The sequence below is a fragment of the Ranitomeya imitator genome, chromosome 1, assembly GCF_032444005.1.
Source record: "Ranitomeya imitator isolate aRanImi1 chromosome 1, aRanImi1.pri, whole genome shotgun sequence".
Taxonomy (NCBI): Eukaryota; Metazoa; Chordata; class Amphibia; order Anura; family Dendrobatidae; genus Ranitomeya; species Ranitomeya imitator.
The window spans coordinates 713,258,396-713,281,996 of record NC_091282.1 but is presented as its reverse complement, the minus strand read 5'-3'; the positions used below and the strand labels follow the sequence as shown (position 1 = coordinate 713,281,996).

Here is a 23,601-nt window from a genome sequence, read left to right as displayed (position 1 = left end):
TGTGTGGTCGGTGCAGTACTTGCAGTTCCCTTACATGTGTGGTCGGTGCAGTGCTTGCAGTTCCCTTACATGTGTGGTCGGTGCAGTACTTGCATTTCCCTTACATGTGTGGTCGGTGCAGTACTTGCAGTTCCTTTACATGTGTGGTCGGAGCAGTGCTTGCAGTTCCCTTACATGTGTGGTCGGTGCAGTACTTGCATTTCCCTTACCTGTGTGGTCGGTGCAGTACTTGCAGTTCCCTTACATGTGTGGTCGGTGCAGTACTTGCATTTCCCTTACATGTGTGGTCGGAGCAGTACTTGCAGTTCCCTTACATGTGTGGTCGGAGCAGTACTTGCAGTTCCCTTACATGTGTGGTCGGAGCAGTACTTGCAGTTCCCTTACATGTGTGGTCGGAGCAGTGCTTGCAGTTTAACATGTGTGGTCGGTGCAGTACTTGCATTTCCCTTACCTGTGTGGTCGGTGCAGTACTTGCATTTCCCTTACATGTGTGGTCGGTGCAGTACTTGCATTTCCCTTACCTGTGTGGTCGGTGCAGTACTTGCATTTCCCTTACATGTGTGGTCGGTGCAGTACTTGCATTTCCCTTACATGTGTGGTCGGTGCAGTACTTGCATTTCCCTTACATGTGTGGTCGGTGCAGTACTTGCAGTTCCCTTACATGTGTGGTCGGAGCAGTACTTGCATTTCCCTTACCTGTGTGGTCGGTGCAGTACTTGCAGTTCCCTTACATGTGTGGTCGGTGCAGTACTTGCATTTCCCTTACCTGTGTGGTCGGTGCAGTACTTGCAGTTCCCTTACATGTGTGGTCGGAGCAGTACTTGCAGTTCCCTTACATGTGTGGTCGGAGCAGTACTTGCAGGTCCCTTACATGTGTGGTCGGTGCAGTACTTGCAGTTCCCTTACATGTGTGGTCGGTGCAGTGCTTGCAGTTCCCTTACATGTGTGGTCGGTGCAGTACTTGCATTTCCCTTACATGTGTGGTCGGTGCAGTACTTGCAGTTCCCTTACATGTGTGGTCGGAGCAGTGCTTGCAGTTTAACATGTGTGGTCGGTGCAGTACTTGCATTTCCCTTACATGTGTGGTCGGTGCAGTGCTTGCAGTTCCCTTACCTGTGTGGTCGGTGCAGTACTTGCATTTCCCTTACATGTGTGGTCGGTGCAGTACTTGCATTTCCCTTACCTGTGTGGTCGGTGCAGTACTTGCATTTCCCTTACCTGTGTGGTCGGTGCAGTACTTGCATTTCCCTTACATGTGTGGTCGGTGCAGTACTTGCATTTCCCTTACCTGTGTGGTCGGTGCAGTACTTGCATTTCCCTTACATGTGTGGTCGGTGCAGTACTTGCATTTCCCTTACCTGTGTGGTCGGTGCAGTACTTGCATTTCCCTTACATGTGTGGTCGGTGCAGTACTTGCATTTCCCTTACATGTGTGGTCGGTGCAGTACTTGCATTTCCCTTACATGTGTGGTCGGTGCAGTACTTGCATTTCCCTTACATGTGTGGTCGGTGCAGTACTTGCATTTCCCTTACCTGTGTGGTCGGTGCAGTACTTGCATTTCCCTTACATGTGTGGTCGGTGCAGTACTTGCATTTCCCTTACATGTGTGGTCGGAGCAGTGCTTGCATTTCCCTTACATGTGTGGTCGGTGCAGTACTTGCATTTCCCTTACATGTGTGGTCGGTGCAGTACTTGCAGTTCCCTTACATGTGTGGTCGGAGCAGTGCTAGCAGTTCCCTTACCTGTGTGGTCGGTGCAGTACTTGCAGTTCCCTTACATGTGTGGTCGGTGCAGTACTTGCATTTCCCTTACATGTGTGGTCGGTGCAGTACTTGCATTTCCCTTACCTGTGTGGTCGGTGCAGTACTTGCATTTCCCTTACATGTGTGGTCGGTGCAGTACTTGCATTTCCCTTACATGTGTGGTCGGAGCAGTGCTTGCATTTCCCTTACATGTGTGGTCGGTGCAGTACTTGCATTTCCCTTACATGTGTGGTCGGTGCAGTACTTGCAGTTCCCTTACATGTGTGGTCGGAGCAGTGCTAGCAGTTCCCTTACCTGTGTGGTCGGTGCAGTACTTGCAGTTTTCTTACCTGTGTGGTCGGTGCAGTACTTGCATTTCCCTTACATGTGTGGTCGGTGCAGTGCTTGCAGTTCCCTTACCTGTGTGGTCGGTGCAGTGCTTGCAGTTCCCTTACATGTGTGGTCGGAGCAGTGCTTGCATTTCCCTTACATGTGTGGTCGGTGCAGTACTTGCATTTCCCTTATATGTGTGGTCGGTGCAGTGCTTGCAGTTCCCTTACCTGTGTGGTCGGTGCAGTGCTTGCAGTTCCCTTACATGTGTGGTCGGAGCAGTGCTTGCAGTTCCCTTACATGTGTGGTCGGAGCAGTGCTTGCAGTTCCCTTAGCTGTGTGGTCGGTGCAGTGCTTGCAGTTCCCTTACATGTGTGGTCGGTGCAGTACTTGCAGTTCCCTTACATGTGTGGTCGGAGCAGTGCTTGCAGTTCCCTTACATGTGTGGTCGGTGCAGTATTTGCATTTCCCTTACCTGTGTGGTCGGTGCAGTACTTGCAGTTCCCTTACATGTGTGGTCGGAGCAGTACTTGCAGTTCCCTTACATGTGTGGTCGGAGCAGTACTTGCAGTTCCCTTACATGTGTGGTCGGTGCAGTACTTGCAGTTCCCTTACATGTGTGGTCGGTGCAGTACTTGCAGTTCCCTTACATGTGTGGTCGGAGCAGTGCTTGCAGTTCCCTTACATGTGTGGTCGGTGCAGTATTTGCATTTCCCTTACCTGTGTGGTCGGTGCAGTACTTGCAGTTCCCTTACATGTGTGGTCGGAGCAGTACTTGCAGTTCCCTTACATGTGTGGTCGGAGCAGTACTTGCAGTTCCCTTACATGTGTGGTCGGTGCAGTACTTGCAGTTCCCTTACATGTGTGGTCGGTGCAGTACTTGCAGTTCCCTTACATGTGTGGTCGGAGCAGTACTTGCAGTTCCCTTACATGTGTGGTCGGAGCAGTACTTGCAGTTCCCTTACATGTGTGGTCGGTGCAGTACTTGCAGTTCCCTTACATGTGTGGTCGGTGCAGTATTTGCATTTCCCTTACATGTGTGGTCGGTGCAGTACTTGCATTTCCCTTACATGTGTGGTCGGTGCAGTGCTTGCAGTTCCCTTACCTGTGTGGTCGGTGCAGTACTTGCATTTCCCTTACATGTGTGGTCGGTGCAGTACTTGCATTTCCCTTACCTGTGTGGTCGGTGCAGTACTTGCATTTCCCTTACATGTGTGGTCGGTGCAGTACTTGCATTTCCCTTACATGTGTGGTCGGTGCAGTACTTGCATTTCCCTTACATGTGTGGTCGGTGCAGTACTTGCATTTCCCTTACCTGTGTGGTCGGTGCAGTACTTGCATTTCTCTTACCTGTGTGGTCGGTGCAGTACTTGCATTTCCCTTACATGTGTGGTCGGTGCAGTACTTGCATTTCCCTTACCTGTGTGGTCGGTGCAGTACTTGCATTTCCCTTACATGTGTGGTCGGTGCAGTACTTGCATTTCCCTTACCTGTGTGGTCGGTGCAGTACTTGCATTTCCCTTACATGTGTGGTCGGTGCAGTACTTGCATTTCCCTTACATGTGTGGTCGGTGCAGTACTTGCATTTCCCTTACATGTGTGGTCGGTGCAGTACTTGCATTTCCCTTACATGTGTGGTCGGTGCAGTACTTGCATTTCCCTTACATGTGTGGTCGGTGCAGTGCTTCCAGTTCCCTTACATGTGTGGTCGGTGCAGTACTTGCAGTTCCCTTACATGTGTGGTCGGTGCAGTACTTGCATTTCCCTTACATGTGTGGTCGGTGCAGTACTTGCATTTCCTTTACATGTGTGGTCGGTGCAGTACTTGCATTTCCTTTACATGTGTGGTCGGTGCAGTACTTGCATTTCCCTTACATGTGTGGTCGGTGCAGTACTTGCATTTCCCTTACATGTGTGGTCGGTGCAGTGCTTCCAGTTCCCTTACATGTGTGGTCGGTGCAGTACTTGCAGTTCCCTTACATGTGTGATCGGTGCAGTGCTTGCAGTTCCCTTACATGTGTGGTCGGTGCAGTACTTGCATTTCCCTTACCTGTGTGGTCGGTGCAGTACTTGCATTTCCCTTACATGTGTGGTCGGTGCAGTACTTGCATTTCCTTTACATGTGTGGTCGGTGCAGTACTTGCAGTTCCCTTACATGTGTGGTCGGAGCAGTGCTTGCAGTTCCCTTACATGTGTGGTCGGTGCAGTACTTGCATTTCCCTTACATGTGTGGTCGGTGCAGTACTTGCATTTCCCTTACATGTGTGGTCGGTGCAGTACTTGCATTTCCCTTACATGTGTGGTCGGTGCAGTACTTGCATTTCCCTTACATGTGTGGTCGGTGCAGTACTTGCATTTCCCTTACCTGTGTGGTCGGTGCAGTACTTGCATTTCCCTTACATGTGTGGTCGGTGCAGTACTTGCATTTCCCTTACATGTGTGGTCGGTGCAGTACTTGCATTTCCCTTACATGTGTGGTCGGTGCAGTGCTTCCAGTTCCCTTACATGTGTGGTCGGTGCAGTACTTGCAGTTCCCTTACATGTGTGGTCGGTGCAGTGCTTGCAGTTTCCTTACATGTGTGGTCGGTGCAGTACTTGCATTTCCTTTACATGTGTGGTCGGTGCAGTACTTGCAGTTCCCTTACATGTGTGGTCGGTGCAGTACTTGCATTTCCTTTACATGTGTGGTCGGTGCAGTACTTGCATTTCCTTTACATGTGTGGTCGGTGCAGTACTTGCATTTCCCTTACATGTGTGGTCGGTGCAGTACTTGCATTTCCCTTACATGTGTGGTCGGTGCAGTACTTGCATTTCCCTTACCTGTGTGGTCGGTGCAGTACTTGCATTTCTCTTACATGTGTGGTCGGTGCAGTACTTGCATTTCCCTTACCTGTGTGGTCGGTGCAGTACTTGCATTTCCCTTACATGTGTGGTCGGTGCAGTACTTGCATTTCCCTTACCTGTGTGGTCGGAGCAGTACTTGCATTTCCCTTACCTGTGTGGTCGGTGCAGTACTTGCATTTCCCTTACATGTGTGGTCGGAGCAGTGCTTCCAGTTCCCTTACATGTGTGGTCGGTGCAGTACTTGCAGTTCCCTTACATGTGTGGTCGGTGCAGTACTTGCATTTCCCTTACATGTGTGGTCGGTGCAGTGCTTCCAGTTCCCTTACATGTGTGGTCGGTGCAGTACTTGCAGTTCCCTTACATGTGTGGTCGGTGCAGTGCTTGCAGTTCCCTTACATGTGTGGTCGGTGCAGTACTTGCATTTCCCTTACATGTGTGGTCGGTGCAGTACTTGCATTTCCCTTACATGTGTGGTCGGTGCAGTACTTGCATTTCCCTTACCTGTGTGGTCGGAGCAGTACTTGCAGTTCCCTTACATGTGTGGTTGGTGCAGTACTTGCATTTCCCTTACATGTGTGGTCGGTGCAGTACTTGCATTTCCCTTACATGTGTGGTCGGAGCAGTGCTTGCAGTTCCCTTACATGTGTGGTCGGTGCAGTGCTTGCAGTTCCCTTACCTGTGTGGTTGGTGCAGTACTTGCATTTCCCTTACATGTGTGGTCGGTGCAGTACTTGCATTTCCCTTACATGTGTGGTCGGTGCAGTACTTGCATTTCCCTTACATGTGTGGTCGGTGCAGTACTTGCATTTCCCTTACATGTGTGGTCGGAGCAGTGCTTGCAGTTCCCTTACATGTGTGGTCGGTGCAGTGCTTGCAGTTCCCTTACCTGTGTGGTTGGTGCAGTACTTGCATTTCCCTTACATGTGTGGTCGGTGCAGTACTTGCATTTCCCTTACATGTGTGGTCGGTGCAGTGCTTGCAGTTCCCTTACATGTGTGGTCGGTGCAGTGCTTGCAGTTCCCTTACATGTGTGGTCGGTGCAGTACTTGCATTTCCCTTACATGTGTGGTCGGTGCAGTACTTGCATTTCCCTTACCTGTGTGGTCGGTGCAGTACTTGCAGTTCCCTTACATGTGTGGTCGGTGCAGTACTTGCATTTCCCTTACCTGTGTGGTTGGTGCAGTACTTGCATTTCCCTTACATGTGTGGTCGGTGCAGTACTTGCATTTCCCTTACCTGTGTGGTCGGTGCAGTACTTGCAGTTCCCTTACATGTGTGGTCGGTGCAGTACTTGCAGTTCCCTTACATGTGTGGTCGGTGCAGTACTTGCAGTTCCCTTACATGTGTGGTCGGTGCAGTACTTGCAGTTCCCTTACATGTGTGGTCGGTGCAGTGCTTGCAGTTCCCTTACATGTGTGGTCGGTGCAGTGCTTGCAGTTCCCTTACCTGTGTGGTTGGTGCAGTGCTTGCATTTCCCTTACATGTGTGGTCGGTGCAGTACTTGCATTTCCCTTACATGTGTGGTCGGTGCAGTACTTGCATTTCCCTTACATGTGTGGTCGGTGCAGTACTTGCATTTCCCTTACATGTGTGGTCGGTGCAGTACTTGCATTTCCCTTACATGTGTGGTCGGAGCAGTGCTTGCAGTTCCCTTAGATGTGTGGTCGGTGCAGTGCTTGCAGTTCCCTTACCTGTGTGGTTGGTGCAGTACTTGCATTTCCCTTACATGTGTGGTCGGTGCAGTACTTGCATTTCCCTTACATGTGTGGTCGGTGCAGTGCTTGCAGTTCCCTTACATGTGTGGTCGGTGCAGTGCTTGCAGTTCCCTTACATGTGTGGTCGGTGCAGTACTTGCATTTCCCTTACATGTGTGGTCGGTGCAGTACTTGCATTTCCCTTACCTGTGTGGTCGGTGCAGTACTTGCAGTTCCCTTACATGTGTGGTCGGTGCAGTACTTGCATTTCCCTTACCTGTGTGGTTGGTGCAGTACTTGCATTTCCCTTACCTGTGTGGTCGGTGCAGTACTTGCAGTTCCCTTACATGTGTGGTCGGTGCAGTACTTGCATTTCCCTTACCTGTGTGGTCGGTGCAGTACTTGCAGTTCCCTTACATGTGTGGTCGGTGCAGTACTTGCAGTTCCCTTACATGTGTGGTCGGTGCAGTACTTGCAGTTCCCTTACATGTGTGGTCGGTGCAGTACTTGCAGTTCCCTTACATGTGTGGTCGGTGCAGTGCTTGCAGTTCCCTTACATGTGTGGTCGGTGCAGTGCTTGCAGTTCCCTTACCTGTGTGGTTGGTGCAGTACTTGCATTTCCCTTACCTGTGTGGTTGGTGCAGTACTTGCATTTCCCTTACATGTGTGGTCGGTGCAGTACTTGCATTTCCCTTACATGTGTGGTCGGTGCAGTACTTGCAGTTCCCTTACATGTGTGGTCGGTGCAGTACTTGCAGTTCCCTTACATGTGTGGTCGGTGCAGTACTTGCAGTTCCCTTACATGTGTGGTCGGAGCAGTGCTAGCAGTTCCCTTACATGTCTGGTCGGTGCAGTACTTGCATTTCCCTTACATGTGTGGTCGGTGCAGTGCTTGCAGTTCCCTTACCTGTGTGGTCGGTGCAGTGCTAGCAGTTCCCTTACCTGTGTAGTCGGAGCAGTGCTAGCAGTTCCCTTGCAGCTTCCGACCCCAGCCAACGTATTTCCCGCTGTGTCTGGTCCTTGGGATTCCAAACAATTTCCTCCCTGCTTTATAATCCCTGTGATCACTTCTTTCTCGGGGATTCTATTTTATAAATATTACAATGTAATAAATATATAAAAATACATGTGATACAAATAACTTTTAAATATGTCCAGTCACTACACAAAAATTACATCTTTTGCACTATTTTGTCGCATACAAAGATTTGTAATAATGGTGGGTGAAGTTTATGCCAAGAACTGGTGCAAATTCATTGACAACTTCCCCACAATTTCTGCAAGGAGTCTGCATATCTTCACTATAAGGCTGCCGCCACACTATCAGTATTTGATCAGTATTTTACATCAGTATTTGTAAGCCAAAACCAGGAGTGGAACAAATAGAGGAAAAGTATAATAGAAACATATGCACCACTTCTGTATTTATCACCCACTCCTGGTTTTGGCTTACAAATACTGATGTAAAATACTGACCAAATACTGATAGTGTGACGGCAGCCTAAGGTTGTATGGCTACTGCGTGCTGCTGTGCCAGTGTTATTGTACTCTATGGACAGGGATATTTTCCCCTATAGGCAGCGCTTTCTTATATCCAAGTGCATACAGAGTCTAAATCAGGGATCTCAAACTCGGCTGGGTATATGGGCCGCATATAGAAAAAAAATTGATTTTAGGGGGCTGCATTCTTCGAAGGACAGTGACATTTTTAGTGATACCATTTTTTCTATACACCTTTTGAACATTTTTGCTGTGTTTATTTTTTTTTTATATCTTGGGTTGTTATGGATGTGGTGATAAATGTGCACTCATATTGTAATTATGTCCCCATATCCAGGTCCCCATATTGTAGTTATGTCACTTTCTTGTAGATATGTCCCCATCCAGGTTCTCATTGTATTTATGTCCCCATATTGTAGTTATGTTCCCATCCTGGTATGCGTGACCCCCTCATCTCCATTATGGTATGCACAGACGCATCATCCCCATCCTGGTATGCATGGCCCCCTCATCCCCATCCTGGTATGCGTGGCCCCCTCATCCACATCCTGGTATGCGTGGCCCCCTCATCCCCATCCTGGTCTGCATCACCCCCTCATCTCCATCCTGGTATGCACGGCCTCATCATCCCCATCCTGGTATGCATGGCCCCCTCATCTCCATCTTGGTATGCACGGCCCCCTCATCCTTATCCTGGTATGCACGGCCCCCTCATCCCTATCCTGGTATGCACGGCCTCATCATCCCCATCTTGGTATGCATGGCCCCCTCATCCCTATCCTGGTATGCACGGCCTCATCATCCCCATCTTGGTATGCACGGCCTAATCATCCCCATCTTGGTATGCATGGTCTCCTCATCCCCATCCTGGTATACAAGGCCCCATCAGAAAAACAAAAAAATAAACCATCCTACTTACCTACCCTGATCTCCCTCCCAGCGTCTTGTTCTGATGACAGCAGTCGATATATTCTTGTAAGCAGCGTATTGGAGTGACATCATGTGCCGCTTACAAGCAGAGGACAGCTGCTGGAATGCTCACTGCACCCCACGCCAGGACTGTAGGAGTGGAGAGCAGTGAATATTCTTTTATCTTTAGTAGTGCACACAGTAGTTGGCTGCAGAAACCAAGAGGAAAGTCCAGCTCCAGGTAAAATCAATGCGTCTATTTGAAAAATAGAATTTTTTAAAAATAAATCCTTGTCGTGAAAAAATAGAAAGTGAAGGGGGAAAGGGCAATGCAATGAAACGCATTGCACTGACCCCCTTTCACTTTTGGCATTGTCATGCCATTTTCGCCCAGATCTGACAAAGTGGGCAGAACTGGTTGGGAATAGTGATGTAGAGACCGCTGCTTGTCATAATCTCTTCAGGAATCAGGAGCTTCTGACTTGACTCCAGCACATCTCCTCATCGAGACCAGTGTGAACAACTCCAGTCTTGGTGAATCAGGCCCTGTGAGCACTTAGGCATAAGAAAGCATTGTATGATCTTTTTTTCTGCTTCTTGACAAAGAAGGCACCAAAAAAAAAAAAAAGAAAACGTCAAACTATAGGCATGAAAAATGCTGTCTGCACCTCAATGGCAGCCCATCTATAGCTGTGTACAAAACAGAGCAGTAAACAGTCGGGTGTATGGTCCCCCCAACACAGGAGCCCCTATTCTGGTACTGACTTACTTCAGTTCTGGGTAGACGTTCTGGAGGTACCACTGGAATGTTTTACAGCTCAACTTCTTTCTTAGCTCCAGTCGGTCAGACACACTACACAGAGGAGACAAATATTAATGGTTAAAATGCAAAAGGTTTGATTTCTCTAGAAATAACAGAGAAAAAAATCCAGTAATGTCAAAAGTTCTGCCACTAGATTAGCAGTGATGGATGAAATTGAACAGTGAGATTAAAATAAACTTCCTTAACTAAAGCGCTAATGGACCGCCCCCAAGGGCTATGGTACTCGGTATCGAGTCCTTCGGTTCTCAAGAGGGATGTCACGGTGGCTGACCCGGTCCGTGGCCCTCGGGATGTCCGTGTAAAAGGGAAAGGTCTTTAAAGGGATATGTTCGTGACGCCACCTGTGGTATTCGGTCAAGGTGACCGACGCTGCTTAGGGAGCCGCTGGGGTGATGTAATGGCAGCTAGATGGTATACCTTCCCACAGGTGAAGTGTGTCCTCAGGGCTTCCTAGTGTGTAGATGGTGGATGGTGTGAGGCGCAGTGAAGAACGAGGACACAAGGTTGCAGTCTCTTTACCTTTTACTGAAGGCTTCAGCGTCCACAGTGCAGAGCACCAGATCACTGGGCAGGCAGAGTCCGGCCGGTTTGGAGGCAAATCCAGAGTCCAATTATCCAGATAGAAATCAGTAGCCTTCCTCTAGTGTCGTGTGTTGTAGTACCTTACTGCTGAGACTCTCATAAAGTTCTCACAACTGTTGTAGATGTTCTAGATGTTATGTCTCTCTCTGTCCCCCAGATGGATAGGAAAAACCTGTATGACCGGTGGCTTAAGGCTTTTTACAGGGATTCTATCATGCCCCGGCCTCTAAGCGGTGCCACCGTGCCTCCTGGGTACAGGGGCGGATCAGTAATTTGCAATTAGCTGTCCTGCCGGTCTCTGGAGCAAGGCATAAAGGACTGTTGCTCCCTCGGTGTTCCGGCTACCGGGATCTTGCGCCTCAGAAGGAGGCAGTCTGTGTAGGGCAGAACTCCTTCTGGTATCCTCTCCTTTGCTATGACTTCTTCTCACTCTTTACAATACAATTCTCTTTTCGTGTCCTTTCTTGGGAACTGCCGCACTTAGGGCAGGTGCAGCTCCGTGACCCTCTGTCTAGGCCTCTGACAGGCTCCCACCCCTGTCAGGGACCAACTACCTGAGCAAAGCTCAGCCAGCAACTGCCTAACTTCCTCTCTAGGCCACCAGTTTTACCTAAGTGTGAAGAGTGCCCTAATAAAAAGGAGCATAGCTCCCCCTGGTGGACTGGAGTATGAAATGTGTTGTATGTTTGTGGTACCTGGTAAAGAGATCTCCTTTATTGCCTCCAAATGTAACATCACTCCCCCTAGAGGAAAATGTCATTACTGCAACGACCAGGACCCTGGGGCGCTGCACTAAAGCTTAAACATTTATGCTGAGTCCTCATGAGTTCCATTTACTGTGGACATTTTGTGCAACAATTCGAAATAAATCTGCAGGGAAATGCCCATGAAATTATACAGATTCTGCTGTGGATATAAAGCTGGGTTCCCGTTGGATTAGTGGAAAAACTCCGATGCAATGTTGGCCATTTGGCAAAAGAACTCACTTTCAGCCTCTCTATGGTGAGTAGTTGCCTATGGCGCAGCAATGTTGCCTTACAGCACTGGGGTCTTGGATTCAAATCCCACCAAGGACAACATCTGCAAGGAGTTTGTATGTTCTCCCTGTGTTTGTGTGGGTTTTCTCCGGTTTCCCCCAACACTCCAAAGACATACTGAGGAAATCTAGATTGTGAGCCCCAATGGGGACAGTGATGATCACATATGTAAAGCGCTGTAGAATATGATAGCGGTATACAAGCAAGTAAATGAAATATTGCGACATTACAGTATAAATTGAGAAAAGCTTCCAGCCATTCACTATGGCTACGTTCACAGACACAGTGTGCTCCAAACCTTACTTTGGTGGAGAAATCAATCCCCTGCAGCTCTTGTGGTGATGTTAGATGGGGGACTCGGCGACCTCTATATCCTGGCCCCCATGTCATCAATAAAGTTTTTGGTTTTTTTAGGTTTAAACCCCTAGATCTAAAGTAATCTGCAGACAAATCAGACACACTACGATTTGATTACGGATATCTTACCCACCAAATTTAGTGGGTGAATCCGCAACAAATCCATGCTCGGTCCACAGCAGAAATTGACGCACCGCTGATAAAATCCACACTGCAGATCCATTTTTAGGCAGATAAAAACTGAATGAGATTTTTTTTAAACCCTATTCCCATTTCTACAAGAAAAATCTATGGCATTTCCATCACGGGGAAAAGTGCTGGTACATAGAACATACACTAACAGTGCACAAAAGAAATCAGTGTAATGAAGACAAGGAAGAAGAAAAACACAAACAACTGTGCACTGGTGATAATCCGGCCTCCTGGTATAGGAAACTAAAATCACTGCTTACAGCTAGAAAGAAAAAGAAACACAAAAAAATTGTCCATTGGTTAACAGCACAAGAATGCATAAAGACAAAGCATAGAAAATGGATTAATGTTAAGCTGTACAGTTCCTCTGATTGATATTATGGAGTCTCAGATGTGGCGATGATTCTATTAAAGGGCCATACATTACATTTCATGTCTGCACTTCAAGCCATCAAAAAGGAAAATGGCTCCATGCCCCTTGAAAACAGCATTGCCACATGCTCCCCAATAGACAGTACAGTCTTTTGACCTCTGGAGCCCCCAATATACAGTATCTCACCACATACTGTAACTCCAGGCTCCTACTGTTTAATGTTGACCTGAGCAGGAATTCACTTTGCTGTAAGATGCTGCCACCTACTGGCCATGATGATTATGTCCATTGTATGCCCTAAAAGCTGGTGGAGTTGAATAATTGCAGACTAGAAGCTGACCTCAGATTTTCAAAACAATGCAGTGAGAAGTCACTTTTTTTGACAATCAAACTGATATATAACGACTGCACTTTCAATACTGGACTGTCATCTTCCTTGAGCTATACAGAAACAATGTGATGTTCATTTAAAAAAAAACCTGAAAAACCATAATGAGTAAGGCTACTTTCACACTAGCATCGTACGACGCACGTCGCAATGCGTCGTTTTGCCGAAAAATGCGTCCTGCAAAGTTGTCTGCAGGATGCGCTTTTTCTCCATAGGCTTGTATTAGCGACGCATTGCCACACGTCGCAACCATCATGCGACGGTTGCGTCGGACCGTCGGCACTAAAAATCATTGCTTGTAACGTTTTTTGGTGCGTTGTGCCCGCCATTTCCGACCGCGCATGCGCGTCCGGAACTCCGCCCCCTCCTCCCCGCAACTCACAATGGGGCAGCGGATGCGTTGTAATAATGCATCCGCTGCCCCCGTTGTGCTGCGTTGTGCCAGGATGCGTCGGAACATCGACGCTAGTGTGAAAGTAGCCTAAAAGAGCCTGGCACAATCACCCTCCTATTTTTTCTAGCATAAACTCCACATTGCTTCTATAGCTGTTTAACCTGAGGAATATACCTGCCAGATATGGAAACGTAATTATTTTAAGTATGCACATCTTTTTTTTCCATGGAGTGGAGCATTATTCTATTTTTTTCAGGAATTTAATCAGAATGTGTTCTTTTTAAATTTAAGCACACATTTAGCTGGTGCCCAGGATGTGCCCAGGATGGGGGACATATATACCTGGATGTGCCCAGGATGGGGGACATATATACTAGAGTGTGCCTTAGGATGAGGAACATGTATACTAGGATGGAGGACATATATACACTAAGATGTGCCCAGCCTGAGGGACATATATACTAGGAGGTGCCCAGGATGAGAGACATATACTAGTGTGTGCCCCAAGATGGGGACATATACTAGGGTGTGCCCCAGGATGAGGGACATATATACCAGGATGTGCCCAGGATGAGGGACATATATGCTAGGATGTGCCCAGGATGAGAGACATATACTAGGGTGTGCCCCAAGATAAGGGACATATATACCAGAAAGGAGAAACTTGTAAGTTCTTATAGGATTTAGAATGTTACAAGGGCCCATACATCTAACCAACATGTGGGGGAGGAGGGGAGCCCAGGTCCAAATCTTGCACCATCGGACTATAATTATGACACTGGATGCCAGATATGCTTGGTAGTGGATTCTCGCAGGGAGAACTATGCAATTGGAGCGCCCGCTAGGGCCTAGGGGATACTCGGTACCGGGTCTGGTGGTCGTTAAAGGGGTGGTCACGGTGGCAACGACCCGGTCCGTGGCCCTGGGCATCAAAATTAAAGGGAAGGACTTTAAAGGGGTTGTTGAATAAAGAATAAAGTTTGTTCATGACGCCACCTGTGGTATTCGGTCAGGGATGACCGACGCAGCTTAATGGGGTCCACTGGGGATGATGTTATGGCAGCCAGGATGGTATGGCTTCCCACAGGTGAAGCTGGGTTCCCAGGGCTCCCGGTGAAGTAGGGACATATGGTAGCTGATGTGGTGCCAGAAAGAATTAGAGGCCACATGGTTGCAGTCTCTTTACCTTTTACAGGGTAAGGCAACCACAGTCCAGGGTACGGATCACAGGTGATGGCGAGATCTGGCCAGCTTGGAAGCGATTCGGAAATTCCCCTAGCCAGGTGGGGTTGGAAGCATTCCTCACTGTGCTGTGTTGTAGTCCCTAGCTGCCTTAGGCTTCCCACAAGGTCCTCACTTTCTCTCTGTCCCTTTTTGGTAGGACACTACCCGCATTTCAGGTAACTCAAGCCTTTTTACAGGTGTCTCTAGTTATGACTCCGGGCTCTATGTGCTGCTGTGCCTTCGGGTGTTAATGGTGGACAGGCAACTTGAAATCTCCTGTCTGCCGGCATACAGTTACCCTCACAACCTCGGAATTCCGGCCTCCAGTCTTCTGCACTTCAGCGTGGAGGGAGCCTAGTCGCAGCTCCCCTCCAGCTCTTTCCTCTCCTTCGCTTCTTCTACCCTATCAGTCTCCTACAGACTGCTCTGTTTCTCTTTCCTCCTTCTAGGAGCTGCAGAATCACTCGTCTGCACGGCCCCAGCTTTCCACTCTCAGACTCTCTCTGTCTGACTCCTCTCTCCTCTGTCCCTCTGACAGACTCCCTATTTCCTCCTCCAGCTAGAATATATAGGGAAGTTCCCCTGAATCCAGGTCTCGAGCTCCCCCTTTTGGCCTGGAGTCAGAACAGTGTTGCATGCACTGGTTACCTGTTAAAGGGATCCTTCCTCGCTTCCAAGCCAGGCATCACCCTCCCCGAGATGAAAGCAATGCCACTGTAACAACCGGTTACCTGGGGTGTTACACAATGAGCAGTACAAACTTGAACATGCCAAACAATCAATTGTCCTGGGGCTCCCAAGAGCTACTAATTTGCATTTAACGCAAAAGACTGTTCTAGGATTTCTGAAATGACAAAAATATTTTATCTATGTGTTAAAACAATCTACTCACCTTCCAAAGGATTTTCCTATGGCAGATGGTCTGGCCTGGTAATAATACTGCTTATATTCATCCATCCAAACCTCTGCTGTCCGTTTGGTATTTCTGAAGGGATAAGGAAATGCAATTTTAGGCTTAAAACACATATCAAAACAGGTTATCCTGTACAGAACTACTGGAAATAAATAGTCCCGTTTCTCGAAGGAAATGTGCCGTCAGAAAATAACCTATTTTTTAAATTGGTTTTATATTAATACATATGTCTTATGTCATTACATTTTTTCATGTGACTGTTTATAATAATACTAAATGCTTGCAATTTTTATTCTAACCACTGAGCCTAATATTTCCTGTTCAGTACAGATTACTGATCAGTAGTATTATCACTACAGGGAAAATATCAATGACAGATAACTCAGAATCAAAATTTCACAATAGGTTATGTCACAGCTCCCCTCCTTCCCCTTCCTGTACACTTACCTCTTCGTAAGTCTCAAAGCATGCCTAGAAAGCTCACCTATGCAACCTAATAGGCCAGAGCCTGTTAAGTTCTGTCTATGGTCCAAATTGCTACGGTAAAACATATCTCTAAGGCTGGTTTCACACTAGCATTCAGCAGGGCTGCGGACGAAAGCCTTCTTCCTCTGTTAAGTTCCTCCCACTGCCACACCTCTTCCTTAAGCTCCGCCTACGTCTGCATGTGTCCTGCGTACCCTATCTTTAACATTGGGTTCGCAGGCCATGCTGATGTATGCGGATGCTTCCGCATGCGTCGTTTTGACGTTGCGCTCAACTGCGCTGAACGCAACATGTTGCATTTTGTTGCGGTCGGCGCAGCGACAAAACGGCGCATGCAGAGGCATCCGCATGGCCTGCGAACCCAATGTTAAAGATAGGTACGCAGGACGCAAGCAGACATAGGCGAAGCTGAAGCAAAAGGTACGACAGTGGGCGGGGCTTAACGGAGGAAGAAGGCTGCCATCCGCATTCCTGCTGAACGCTAGTGTGAAACTAGCCTAAATACTACAAGCTGCAAACAGAAAATAAAAACACATTATACATTAAAAAAAAATTGAATATTTCACCAGCTGGTTTTATTTGTTACAAAATAATATAGGAGAACATTTCACTTTAACTCATTAGTGCAAAATTATGTAGACACAAAAATCACTGGGCCCAGGTGGCATACACCCCTGAGCACTAAGTACCGTGATAGACAGGCCATTATTTCTAAAACTCAAGGATTCCATATTAAAAGGGGTCTGTACCACAGGACAACAAAAAGGTAGAAAATCTGAACCTGGATATCATAAACCGGTAAGATATCTATATATATAATTGTCTAAGGGTTTTTCCGTCTGTCTGTCTGTCTGTCTGTCCTGGAAATCCCGGCTCTCTGATTGGTCGAGGCCGCCAGGCCTCGACCAATCAGAGACCGGCACAGCATCGACGTAGAAATCCCGCGTCTCTGATTGGTCGAGGCCGCCAGGCCTCGACCAATCAGCAAAGGGCACAGCGACGATGATGTCATAATGGTTGCCACGGAGACGATGATGTCATAAAGGTTGCCTCGATCAATCAGCGACGGGCACAGTCTGCCGCGAATTCTGGAATCATCATTGTCCATATATTACAGGGACATGCATATTCTAGAATACCCGATGCGTTAGAATCGGGCCACAGTCTAGTCCTCTATAATGGGCAACATTTTCTAATTTTTCTTGGATTATCTCATTAAAAAGAACCTCACAAACCAGCACCAATGTGAGTCTTGTCAAACTAATCTGATCGACTTCTATGAGAAGGTAAGTTCCATACTGGAACAGGAAAACGCCATGGATGAGGTCTACCTGGATTTTTTTTTAAAGGTGATTGATACGGTGCCACAGAAAAGGTTGTTACATAATATTAGAGAAATGGGACTTGAGGAAGATATGTGTAACTGGGTTAACAACTGGCTCAGGGATAGGAAACAAAGAGTGATTATAAATGGAACAATACTCGGATTGGGTTGCAGTTAACAGTGAGGTACCACATTGGTCGGTATTGGGACCTCTTCTTTTTAACAGTATTTAATGACCTTATAGAAGGCATTTAGGGTATAATTTTAATATTTGCAGATCATACTAAACTCTGCAAGGTAATCAGCACAGAGGAAGATAATTTAATATTACAGAGGGATTTATGTAAGCTTGAGGAATGAGGAGAGAATTGGCAATTGAAGTTTAATGTAGATAAATGTAAGATTATGAACTTGGGCAGAGGAAATGTTTAATAATGTACTAAAAATAATAAAACAATAAGTAAAGTTGTCACTGAAAAAGACTTGGGTGTATAGGTGGACCTCAAACTCAACATAGTGGCCAGTGCCTTGCAGCTGCTGCCAAGGCAAATAAAATTATTGAATGTATTAAAGATACAGATATAGATGCTCAAGACAAGAACACACGGTAGTTTTGTCTCTATACAAGGGCGGCCACACTTAGAATGTGTACAATTTTGGGGTCCGGTGTATAAGAAGGACAGAGCTTAACTAGAGCGTGTGCAGAGAAGAGCGACCAAGGTTATTAAGGAAATGAGTAGTCTGCATTACCATGAAAGGTTGAACAACTTGGGGTTATTCAGTTTGGAAAAATAAAGGCTCAGAGGTGACCTTACTACAATGTACAAATACACTGACGAGCAATACAGTAACAATATTTTGAACTTTTGACTTTCAGGCTCCATATCTCGCCATCCACTACTGCTTTGAACGTGAGAATCTCATCATTTTATAAATGATTTCATACATAAATTTGATTTGCAAAAATTTAGCATATGATTGATTATGCAGATACTTGTGATGTCACTGCATTGTTACTGCTTTGCTTGTTTTGCTCCTAACAATCTATATTTAAATTTTTAGTATTTTGTTAGTATTTGGTAAATCCACCTTTGACTTTCAAGTCTGCCTGAATCCTTCTGGGCATGCTCTGGATCAGATACAAGCATGTCTCCAGCAAAATCCGATCCCAAGGTTGGTGCATACTGGTTGACTCTGACTTAGGTATGTCTACAGCTTTTTCTTCAACTCCAATACTAAGTGTTCAATGGGTTGAGGTCTGGGGACTGTGGAGGTCAATCCAGTACCAATACTTCATTGTAATTGAACCATTTCTTTGCCAATCTCACCAAATGCTTCAGGTCCTTGTCCTGCTGGAACACTATGTCATCCTTTTCATACCCATAGTACTCGAGTGTATGAAGTAACTCATCTTGTAGTATACTCACATATTGCTTAGCATTGAGACCACCATCGATCCTGTTCAAGTATCCAATACCTGGCTGTGAAACAACCCCATATCATCAGGTTTCCCCCACCGAACTGGACAGTTCCTTCTAATTCTTGATCTGTTAGCCCCTTTTTCATTGTTTCATCCAGACCCATTTGCACACATCACCCGTTTCCAATCTTCTACTATCCATTATTTGTACTTTTTTGCAAACTTGAGCTGACGCGTCTTATGATGATATAGGGCAGCACGGTGGCGCAGTGGTTAGCACATGTGGAGACCAGACTGAACCAAAGGATCCATTTTGTCTCCCAGATGAAATCTGCTTCTGCACAGCAAACTTGACATTTCCTTTTATAGAAGTAATCACGCGCGCATTTCTCCTTGATATTGTAGCCTTTCACCCACATACCAGATATTGTAACTTTTCACTAATATAGATTTGCTTTGTAAGTGATTATGAAATATGAGCGCTTGTGCGCATGTCTGTAAATGCCTAACTTCTTACTATATAAAGAAGGGGCAGCGCCCAGTGAGGCAGGCGTGCTCCGGGGCTACCCCTGTTTATGAACACACAACCTTTGTGCTGCGTGTCATTTACTTGGATTCCTCAATCCAGGAAGCCAGGGACGGAAGAGGACTCAACACACAGCAGCCTTGCAGCGCTGGGGTCCTGGGTTCTAATCCCACCCAGGACAACATCTGCAAAGAGTTTGTATGTTCTCTCCGTGTTTGCGTGGGTTTCCTCCGGGTTCTCTGGTTTCCTCCCACATTCCAAAGACATACTGTTAGGAATTCTAGATTGTGAGCCCCATCGGGGACAGTGATGATAATGTGTGCAAACTGTAAAGCGCTGCGGAATATGTTAGCGCTATATAAAAAATAAAGATTATTATTAAAGATTATATTGAAGTCTAGGCTTCTTCACCTTTTTCAGGCCACCATTTCAGACTTGTACAACACGCCTCGCAAGGTGCTTACATGGACGTCTGTGATCTCACTATTATGAAGCATACCGCTGCCACAACTGATAGACTTTGTGATGATCTGACTTGTTGACTCCGATATTTTGCCTGGACATCCACTTCTTGCCTTTTGAATGGACTGACTTTATTTGATTTTCTTCCAACTGTCATGGCACTCACATGATGCAGTTTGTCAATTTTTTTTAGCCGAGAGACCGCTATCGAAGAGCTCAGTAGCGTAACTACCAGGGGTGCAGAGGGGGCGGTCACCGCAGGACTTGTGCCCTGAGGGGGCCCACCCGGAGCTACACTACGCTACTGCACTGTGGCGGCATACAAATTACGCCGATACAGATACACTGTGGCAGAGCAGGGAGAGACGATCTCCCTGCTCTGCCAACTGGCCACTATGGGACCTCTGAGCAGGCAGGGGGGCCCCACTGCCAGTAGTGGCCCCCCGACCATCATCGCAGGGTCAACTGTATCGGTTAAATGCCGATACAGCTGACTGCATTGATGAGAGAGGGAGCATTATGCTTCCTCTCCCATCATCCCCCTCTCAGTGTCTGATGTTGCCAATGCCGACACTGACAGGGGTCACGATGACGTCACTACTCGGCGCACGCTGTCCGGAGATGTGCGGGCACTCAGAGCAGAGGAGGAACCAGGTAGAGAGAGGTGAGTATTGGATTTATTTTTTTATGGGGGTGCATTATACTATAGAGTCTGCCTGTGGGGTGTTGGGGGGTGCATTATGGAGTCCGCCTTCTATAGACTCTGCCTACGGTGGGAGGGCTGTATTATACTATAGAGTCTGCCTGTGTGGGGGTGCATTATGGAGCCTGCCTACGGTGGAGGGGGCTGTATTATACTATAGAGTCTGCCTGTGGGGGGTGCATTATGGAGTCTGCCTACTATAAAGTCTGCATATGGGGGGCTGTATTATACTATAGAGTCTGCCTATGGGGAGCTGCATTATACTATAGATTCTGCCTATGGGGGGCTGCATTATACTATAGAGCAGTGTTCCCCAACTCCGGTCCTCAAGAGCCACCAACAGGTCATGTTTTCAGGATTTCCTTAGTATTGCACAGGTGATAATTGCATCACCTGGACAGGCAAGCATTCAATCACCTGCGCAATACTAAGGAAATCCTGAAAACATGACCTGTTGGTGGCTCTTGAGGACCGGAGTTGGGGAACACTGCTATAGAGTCTGCCTAATGGGGGGTGCATTATACTAAATAGAGTCTGCCTAATAGGGGGTGCATTATACAGTATAGAGTCTGCCTGTGGGGGGTGCATTATACAATATAGGGTCTGCCTATGGGGGGTGCGTTATACTATATAGAGTCTGGTTAGGGGCCCACTCAGAAGTTTTGCCGGCCCTGAACCAAAACCCTAGCTACGCCTCTGGATGAGCTGGATGATGCGGTTTCTCTTTTCTTGGGAAATCTTCTTCATGGCTGCTTCTCTATTTGAACCAGTGATCTTTCACTTGGGAATCAACCCAATAACACACTGAACTATTAGGATATGTGAGAACAGGTTATAATTTGTACTCTTCAGGAAGAAAAAGATTTTTCCCACCACCAGGAGCAAATCAGTAACAATGCAGTGACATGACTAGAATCTTTACATCTAATCATATGCTAAATAGATACAAGTCAAATTTATGTATGAGATAGCCAAGATGACTGCCTATAAAATGATGGTAGTCTCACCTTTAAGGCAGTAGTGGATGGTGAGATATGGAGCCTGAAAGTCAAAAGGTCAAAACATGGTTACCCTTTTGCTCGTCCATGTATATGAGGGGACAGTACAGAGATCTTTATATAGATCTTTTACTCTTAAGGTACCGTCACACTAGACGATATCGCTAGCGATCCGTGACGTTGCAGCGTCCTCGCTAGCGATATCGTCCAGTGTGACAGACAGCAGCGATCAGGCCCCTGCTGTGCTGTCGCTGGTCGGGGAAGAAAGTCCAGAACTTTATTTCGTCGCTGGACTCCCCGCAGACATCGCTGAATCGGCGTGTGTGACACCGATTCAGCGATGTCTTCACTGGTAACCAGGGTAAACATCGGGTAACTAAGCGCAGGGCCGCGCTTAGTAACCCGATGTTTACCCTGGTTACCATCCTAAAAGTAAAAAAACAAACACTACATACTTACCTACAGCCGTCTGTCCTCCAGCGCTGTGCTCTGCTCTCCTCCTGTACTGGCTGTGAGCGTCGGTCAGCCGGAAAGCAGAGCGGTGACGTCACCGCTCTGCTTTCCGGCCGCTGTGCTCACACAGACAGTACAGGAGGAGTGCAGAGCACAGCGCTGGAGGACAGACGGCTGTAGGTAAGTATGTAGTGGTTGTTTTTTTACTTTTAGGATGGTAACTAGGGTAAACATCGGGTTACTAAGCGCGGCCCTGCGCTTAGTTACCCGATGTTTACCCTGGTTACCGGCATCGTTGGTCGCTGGAGAGTGGTCTGTGTGACAGCTCTCCAGCGACCAAACAGCGACGCTGCAGCGATCCGGATCGTTGTCGGTATCGCTGCAGCGTCGCTTAGTGTGACGGTACCTTTAAGCCTGTGATGACAAGAGGCACTCTTTACGTCTAGAGCAGCATTACCCAACAGATCATGATTTCAGAGTTTCGCACAGGTGAGAGAACCTGTGGCAATTGCTGATGCCTTGCTAATAACTCCATCACCTGTTCCATACTAAGGAAATCCTGAAAAGATTATGTGTTAGATGATGGAGTTTGGGAACACTGGTCTAAAGGAAAGAAGGTTTAATCATCAACAGATATCTATACTTTACTGTAAGAACAGTGAGATTACAGAACCTTCTGCCACATAATGTTCTAATGGTCTATTCACTAAAAAATACAAGGACGCCTGGATGCCTTACTTGAAAAGTATAATATTACAGGTTGTAGGCACTAGATTCTGTGATGGGACGTTGATCCAGGGAGCTAGTCTGATTGCTGTATATGGAGTCGGGAAGGAGTTTTTCCCATGATATAGCAATAGTCTCATGGGATTTTTGCCATCTTTTGGATCACCATGTTGGGGTATAGGTTGCACACAATGGACAATTAAGCATATACAGCAAAAACCGAAAAACATATTGATTCCAAAATTGCTGTTTTCTTTCTATTTTTCCCCAGCGGACCTCGGTATTTGGCCACTTCAATGCCACTGCACTCCACCGAACCTGCAGAAGCAAAAGCTGCATCTGCTTGCAGAATCTGGAGCGTAGAGTTGGAGCCACCAGCACAACCATGGACTGCTAATGAATCAGAAACGCACTGCTCCCTGGACAGCAGGAAGCCAAGAGGCCGGGGACTGGTGCGCTCCTGCTCAACAAGATGAACATAAATGATTTATCGTTTGACATCGAGCATAAGGCATAAGGAGGCATAAGGAGCAGTACATCTAATAAATGGGTTTTGACCCATTTTAACAAGCCCAGCCATTTATTCACTCAAAAATAAACTGCTGCTAGACACCTCTTCCTTTCTCCTTTCTCCTGCCCATTGAAAGAAAACAGGTACAACATGGCTCATCCAATAGATTTTTCACATAAGGACAAAAGGAAAAGAGGGAAACTAAATGGTTAAATACTGCAAGTAATGTATATGTGGCTGCAGTTTCCAGCTTGTAAGGGAGTGTCGCCATTTCTTGGTACAGACTCATTACAGAGCAGATTTTACAGGCTACATTAAAACATTTATTATGAAGGCATAAGTCAGATTTAATTGATCAGTAAATGTTTTGCAGATTTTGGCATCTGCTAAAACCCTCGCTGCTATAAGCATGGCCATTAATAACATTTGATTACATGGTTTATGGATTTTCCATCTAGTTTTCTTAAAACAGATATCTGTTTATATGACAGCAACCAATAACACATCCTAAAATTCATTTTATATGAACTTTCAGGCAAAATTAACTCTATCTTAAGCCTGTTCCCACGTCCCTATTTTACGGTCCGTGCACAGAAGCAATTTCTGGACCCACTGTGGTTTTCATAACTCTGAACCAACAGCCTGTGACCATTTACTCTGTGCAAAGGTGGCGTGGGATGTCCAGGGAC

General features: G+C 46.8%; 1 protein-coding gene across 1 annotated transcript in view; it reads right to left on the bottom strand.

Annotated features, from left to right (window-relative positions):
- GALNT16 (polypeptide N-acetylgalactosaminyltransferase 16) overlaps positions 1-23,601 on the bottom strand; it is a 207,252-nt gene that overhangs the window by 14,037 nt on the left and 169,614 nt on the right. Inside the window, exons 11-13 of the mRNA XM_069732323.1 lie at positions 15,283-15,375; positions 9,790-9,873; positions 7,554-7,695 (exon numbers count right to left, since the gene is read on the bottom strand). Coding sequence (XP_069588424.1) covers positions 7,554-7,695; positions 9,790-9,873; positions 15,283-15,375 — 319 coding nt within the window. The remainder of the gene's footprint in view (positions 1-7,553; positions 7,696-9,789; positions 9,874-15,282; positions 15,376-23,601) is intronic.